At 58.2% G+C, this 6,441-nt stretch overlaps 1 protein-coding gene across 1 annotated transcript; it reads left to right on the top strand.

Moving 5' to 3' along the window:
• The first annotated feature begins 54 nt into the window (after positions 1 to 54).
• MCRIP1 (MAPK regulated corepressor interacting protein 1) lies at positions 55 to 2,418 on the top strand. The gene is made up of 5 exons (XM_026084150.1): positions 55 to 105; positions 192 to 234; positions 311 to 429; positions 576 to 674; positions 834 to 2,418. The coding sequence occupies exons 2-5, from the start codon at positions 227 to 229 to the stop codon at positions 896 to 898; spliced, it is 291 nt and encodes a 96-aa protein (XP_025939935.1). The 5' UTR covers positions 55 to 105; positions 192 to 226; the 3' UTR covers positions 899 to 2,418.
• Positions 2,419 to 6,441: the final 4,023 nt, after the last annotated feature.

The raw sequence follows: 6,441 nt of genomic DNA, 5'->3' as shown, positions 1-6,441 counted from the left end.
CGGGGGGCGTGGCCAGGGGCCCGGCGTGGGGGCGTGGCGGCGCCTGCGCGTGGCGGCGCTTCCGTCGCGGCCTGGCGGCGAGCGGAGGCGGGAGCCGGGGCCCAGGTGAGGGGCGCGCGTTGCCATGGCGACAGGCGGGGGGCGGCCCGCGGCCTAGCCCCGGCCTCGCCGCTCTCTCTTCTCCCTTGCAGCCGCGCCGCGCCGCCGCCTCACGGACGACGCCATCATGGCCAGGTGAGCCCAGCCCCGGGTCCCCCGGGTCCTCCCCCCCCGGGGAGCCTGCCGGCTCAGCCCTGCGCTTCGCTTGCAGCTCCCCCGTGTCCCGCGTGGTCTACAACGGCAAGCGGAGCGGCGGCCCGCGCTCCCCCGGCACCGGCAGCGAGATCTTCACGCCGGCCCACGAGGAGAACGTGCGCTTCATWTACGAGGGTGAGCGGGGTGGGGGGGGTAAAGGCCGCGGGGCTGGGCCGCAGCCGGCGGGGGGCCCCCCCGGGCCCCCCGCCGGCTGCGGCCCAGCCCCGCGGCCCAGGCGGCATCCTGAGGCGAGCCGCCCCCCCTCACCCGTGTCCCCGCAGCATGGCAGTGCGTGGAGCGCGACCTGCGCAGCCAGATGGGCTCGGAGCGCGGCCTGGTTGAGGAGTACGTGGAGAAGATGCCGAACCCCAGCCTTAAAGGTGAGTGTGGGCGTGAGGGGCGCCCCCCCCAGCTCCTTTCCCCTCCCCATGTCCTGGCTGGAAGGGGGCAGTGGGGAGCCTCCCCCGGGGCTGGGGTATTGGGGGGCCCCCCGCGGTGCAGGCCTCTGCCGCCAAAGTGTCTCCTTGTCTTCCCTGCAGCGTTTAAACCCGTCGACTTGGGGGATCTGAAGAGGAGGAACACACAGGACGCCAAGAAGTCCTAAGGCAGGTTGTCCCTGCGGATTTGGCTGGTCTCCTAAGGTCCTCAAGCAGATTTAATTTGAGATTTTTTTTGTGTTGATTTTTCCTCCTCTGGTCTGTACTCTGCCCGTGGGAGAGCTGGTCAGCTTTGGGGCTGGCTCTGAAGCTGCCTAAATTCAAAGATGCATAGAGGCTCACTGAGGATGCCCAGAGCCTGTTGTAATGGATTCCTGTCCCTCACCCATAGCTTTCTCTGGCCTCAAGCTGTCCTTCCCTACTTCATGCCAGGCTCACAAATCACTTGCTCTCCTTCCATCTCTGTCCCCGGTGAGTTGAGTGCTTAGGCTTGCTGGGGCCTGGTGCATGGCGGGGCAAAGCAGAGCAGCTGTGTCTGCCGGTAGAGACAGCACTAGTTTTCTGCTCCCTTCTGTGTACCAAGGATCCATAGTGGCTGGAGTGGGCTAAGGTGAGAAGGAAGGAGAGTGGGTTCCTTCTTTGTGCCTCGGGACAGACAGGCAGCCCCAGTCCAACAGCAGGTATTACAGCAACCCTTCTTGCAGCTGACTGCTGGGCAGGTGACACTGTGCCTGTTCCTTGCTCCCTTCTGGGAGGACTTAATTGGTACCTGGGCTGCTAATGCTTGGGACTAGTCAGTGCTGCCAAAGCTCTTGGGTCCATATCAGAGGCCAGATTTTTCTTGTGCTTAGATTGGGCCAGATCCGTGTGGTGCTGGAGATGGAGCTGCTCCTCTCTCCCTGCAGATGGAGAGAGATGGGGTGTCAGCACTGGCCCCAGCCCCAAGCATCTGAGAGATGCTCAGAGGTGGAGCACTGGGCTGTTTTTGGCTCCCCCCCCCCTTGGCCTGGGTGCTCTGGCAGCTCCACGAGAGATAGCAGCAATGAGTTGGTTAGTGCTGAGTCTGTGAAAAGAAGCTTTTTTGCACCCTTGCCTGAGCAACATCTTGCTGTTTTAGTACTAACACCATCTTCCAAACGTACCCTCTTCTTGCTCCCCTGGAACAACATTTGGAGTAGGAGGAGGACAGGAAGGGATGATCCCTTTAAAGAGACCTGGCCTCCGCAACTGGCAGAAACGTCACTGCGTGGAGGCTGTGCCCATTCAGTCTAACTCATCTCGGGGTTGGCTTTCTTGGGACCCTCATTCCTGGCAAGGCTCAGGTGGTTTCTGCATGATCATCTCTGAGCAAGGGAGGGCGACGGTACCATCCTCCCACCCTTGTGAATGGAGGAGCTGGTGCCAGCTGTGGGGCGGCTTTGCGGCCCTAGAAGACTGTGGGGGAGCTGGAGGAGCAGCCGCCTGCCTGCATGTGCTCCAAGAGCTCGCAGGGAGCGAGGGGGCTGCCAGGGCCTTGCCCAGCACAAAGGAGTGGGCTTGCGATGTGTGCATGGTGCAGGGGGGGGTTGTGGTTGCTGTTACCTTTCCTTTGTTGAGTCATTGAGCTATTATTGTTCCTTTTTTTTTTTTTCTCTCTGTTGTCTGTTCACTTGAGGAGTGTTGTAAATAAAAGCTGGTGTCCTTTTGAGTTCGCCTCTATGTGAATCTGCCTGCTCCTAGGTTACTGCCACAACACCTGCTCTGGGGGATACGGGACTGATTTTTCTGCTGTTCACTTGCTGGGGTTGTATCCAGTGGAAGGAGCAATGTCCAGGGAACTGCCTGGCTCGCTCTTGACTCTGTGGGCGTGCTGATGCCTCCGTCTGCCTCTGTCTGGCCCAGGTAGAAGGTTGTCTCGGCTGTGCTGCCACTGCAGGCGCTGGGCCCAGCCCAGATCTTCCCTTAATTCCTGCCCTGTCTGTGCCTTGCAGTTGTATGTGCACGCTGGTCTCTCAGGGCTGGCCTGTGTGTGCCTACAGCCTCTTTGATTCAGTGCCCTTGTTCTTCCCTTTTTTAGAGTTTTAGATTTTCCTATTTTGTTGTTTAAATCCTCTGCTTTCTATTTTAGACTTAAGCGCTGAAAATAAATGTCAGGACTTTGTGGGTACCTTTTCAGGCCTGACCAAATCCCAAGAAGTAATGCAGAGAGCAAAGGCCACCTCTCTCTCTCTCTCTCTCTCTCTCTCTCTCTCTCTTTTTTTTTTTTTCCCCAGAAGGAATCTTGTCCTTGCACTTGCTCTGGGCTCTTAATTTCACTCCAGGCATCCACTGCCTGGCACTGAGTGCTAGTAGCACAATGCCCTTGGCCTCTGGCAGCCCTCCTGCAAGCCAGCATCCTAGGAGCTGTCGCTGGACCAAAGATTTAAATGTTGAGACTATTAATACACTCATATCCTCTTCCCTCCCCTACTTTAATGGCATTTAAACTATACTTAGTATTGGCAGAATTTCTCAAGTGCATCTCTTTACACTTCGCTATGACCCTGTTTATCTCTTATCACCAAAATATTCTGGGGGGAGAATGGGCTGGGGCATGCACTGCCCCGGTTGTGCCCCCATCGCAGGAGCACGTTGCCTCAGCCCCTCTCCATTCGGTCCCAGTTGACTCCATCGGAGGAGGCCTGGGTCCTCTTTGCTACCCTTAATGTCGTGGCACGCGCTCCACCACAGGCACTCCAGGGAGTGGGGAACAAAAGGAAAAGAATAACCATTTTGGCTGTTATAGCCTACCTCCTTTGACTTTTTCTGCAAGATGGGGCATTTCTTGCAGCATCTCAGGATCGCTYGCTAACAGTGATACTTTCAGGCTTTTCCCAGGCACTTGCACAGAAGTGCAGGGGAATTGGTCTGTGCAGCGCGTCCTGGGAGCGCAGCACTCGAGCAGGGCTGTTCTCACACTGGAAGTCTGAAACGCGCACAGAGCTCTGTTGTCCTGGGTCCTGCGTCTTGAGTGGATGGCAGAGGGCTCTGGAGGAAGGCTGCCTGCCCTACAGCGCAGCGAGAGCGTGCTGCTCTGAGGAGGCGCCTCTGTACCTTGGCTGTAGCGTGGCGATAGGCTGCAGCTGTATTTTTTTCCCGTTCTGGTGGCTTGGATTTGAGAATCTGAGCCCAAGGCTGCAGCCGGTGTCTGCTAGGTGCAGCGGTTGTGTGTGCTGGTGACTGGTGCGTGGGTCTGACTGCAGAAACCTGAACAGCCGAGCACCTCCACCGTAGCCAGCTGGACCGCAGAAACCCGAGCAGCCGAGCGCCTCAGCCATAGCCAGCCTGCTCCTGCCCGATGGYGGGTCTGGCCGGGCTCTCCCTCCTGGGGGCTGGCGTTCCCCGGCCCCGACGGTGCTCCAGGGCTGGGTGCCAGCCCCGGGTGGCCCTCGCTGTCCTCTGGCCCCAGGCTCCAGCGCAGGGTGCACCTGTGTGCTGCAGAGCTGGGAGGTGGCACTGTGGTTCACCTGGCAGCACACGGGGCTGGCGCCAGCTCTGCCCCCTCGCTGTCAGGGCACCGGGCCTGGGTCCTTCGTGGAGGGGCAGGGTGGCAGCACATGTGCACACATGCACACGCACATACATGCACACACGCATACATGCACATGTGCACACACATACACACACATACGCACACATGCACACACACATGTACATGCACACACACATGTGTGCACACGCACAGGGCTGTGTGCGCGCTGTGGGAAGCTGCAGCCATGCCGGCAGCTGTCTGTCTCAGGGCTGCACCGGAGGCTGTGCTGGTCCCCGAATCTGAGCCGGCTGCGGGGAAGGGAGCACCCACAGGTCACCTGCACCTGACTCTCGCCTTGGTCTTGTTTTTGTGTTGGTTCGGGTGCTGCAAAGCTGGAGGCAATCCAGTAACTCAAGTACTAATGAAAGAGCATACAAAAATCATTTTATAAATTCATGATTTTTATAAAGACTAATAACAAACCACAGGGGTCAATGCAGTGAAAAAGCACAAAAGAAGTGTGAAATTTGTCTGGTGGAGGGGTGGGCGGGAAGCCCCTGCTGAAGGGGATGAAGCCGAAGGCCACTGAAATCAGACTGTTTACCTGTAAAAAACAAACTTAGCAATGGTTTATTTTCACTATGACTGGGATATGGTTTTTATCATTAGATTAAATTGTAGGAGGAAGAGAGGTATGTGTTGTATCATTGAATTAAGTAGTGGGAAGCGAGAACAGTAACGGACAGAATCTACTTAGGAGACCAATTTGCAGTCTACAATTACCTTGATAAAGTAGGAGTATTACTGCAAGACGGAGTGGGGGAGCGACCGCGCCTGCGGGGACCTGGAGGAGACGCCGGTCCTCATCCCCAAGGAGGAGGCCAGGCTTCGGGTATTGATCAGCTATTGATGGGTTATTTTTTCTTCCTCATTTTCTAACTTTGTTTCCAGTTCTATAATTAATTGCTTTGTTCTTTGCTACAGTAAACTTGACTTAAAAAAAGATATATGTTTGTTTCGAGGCCTGTTTGTTTATGCAGGTCTCTGGGGTGGCGTGAGCAGCACTGGCTGCGGAGTTCCTCACGGAGGGGCAAATAACAGTGTTGGGGAAGGGCAGGTATCCATGCCGCGGCCCGGCGTCCACAGCTGCAGGGCTGGCCGGGGCCTGGCACCGCGGGAAACGCGCGTTTCTGGAGCGACGCCTGCCCGACCGAGCCCTTGGCAGTCGCCAAACGGTGGTTTGTGGCCGAGCCCGTCCGTCAGCCGCAGCAGCTCGCCGGGGTCAGGACCGGGGAGGGGGGGGTGAATATCTGGTAGCCGGTTTGGGGCTGGCGCAGCCCTTGGCTGCGGGAGGGAGCGGGATCGTCCCGGCCGGGGGCTGGAGCTGCTCCTGATGGCCGGGCTGTTTTCYGGGGCTTCGCAGCCTGGCACGAAATGTCCCCGTCCAGTTTCTGTTGCCATGGAAACCTGTGGGCGATGCAGGACTAATCACAGTACCTTTGTTCTGCGAATAAATGTTAATGGCTCGGTCTCGTCCCTTTGTGGTCAGGGAGCACAGGAGTGGGCAGGCTGGTCTTGGCCCCGCTGGCACGGCCAGGCAGCCTGCGCCGCCAGCGTCTGGGCTCAGGTGCCACCAGCATCCTGGCTCGGGTACCGCCAGCCTCTGGGCTCGGGTACCACCAGTGTCCTGGCTCGGGTGCCGCCAGCATCCTGGCTTGGGTACGGCCAGCCTCTGGGCTCAGGTAACGCCAGCGTCTGGGCTTGGGTACCACCAATGTCCTGACTCGGGTGTCACCAGCATCCTGGCTTGGGTACCACCAGCCTCTGGGCTCGGGTAACGCCAGTGTCCTGGCTCTGGTAACACCAGCATCTGGGCTTGGATACCACCAGTGTCCTGACTCGGGTGTCACCAGCATCCTGGCTCAGGTACCGCCAATGTTCTGCCTTGGGTACCGCCAGCGTCAGATCCCTGAGTTGGGATGGAATGTGCTTTGCCAGAGCCGGCTTGGTGGTCCCGGCCCAGCCTGGGACACGGCAGCACAGGGGCAGGGTCTGTGCTGTGGGGCAGGGGCTGCGCTATGGGGCACAGCGGTGGGGCACCGACTATAGGGCAGGGGCTGTGCTGTGGGGCCAAACCAGGTCTGGGGCTGGAGGCCTGTCCTGGTGGCCACTGTGAGGTATATATAAATATATGAAAATTAAAAAAAAAAAAAAAAAAAA

The sequence above is a fragment of the Apteryx rowi genome, unplaced genomic scaffold, assembly GCF_003343035.1.
Source record: "Apteryx rowi isolate R43461 unplaced genomic scaffold, aptRow1 scaffold_626, whole genome shotgun sequence".
NCBI classification, from domain to species: Eukaryota; Metazoa; Chordata; class Aves; order Apterygiformes; family Apterygidae; genus Apteryx; species Apteryx rowi.
This window is presented reverse-complemented; position numbering and strand designations above follow the sequence as displayed.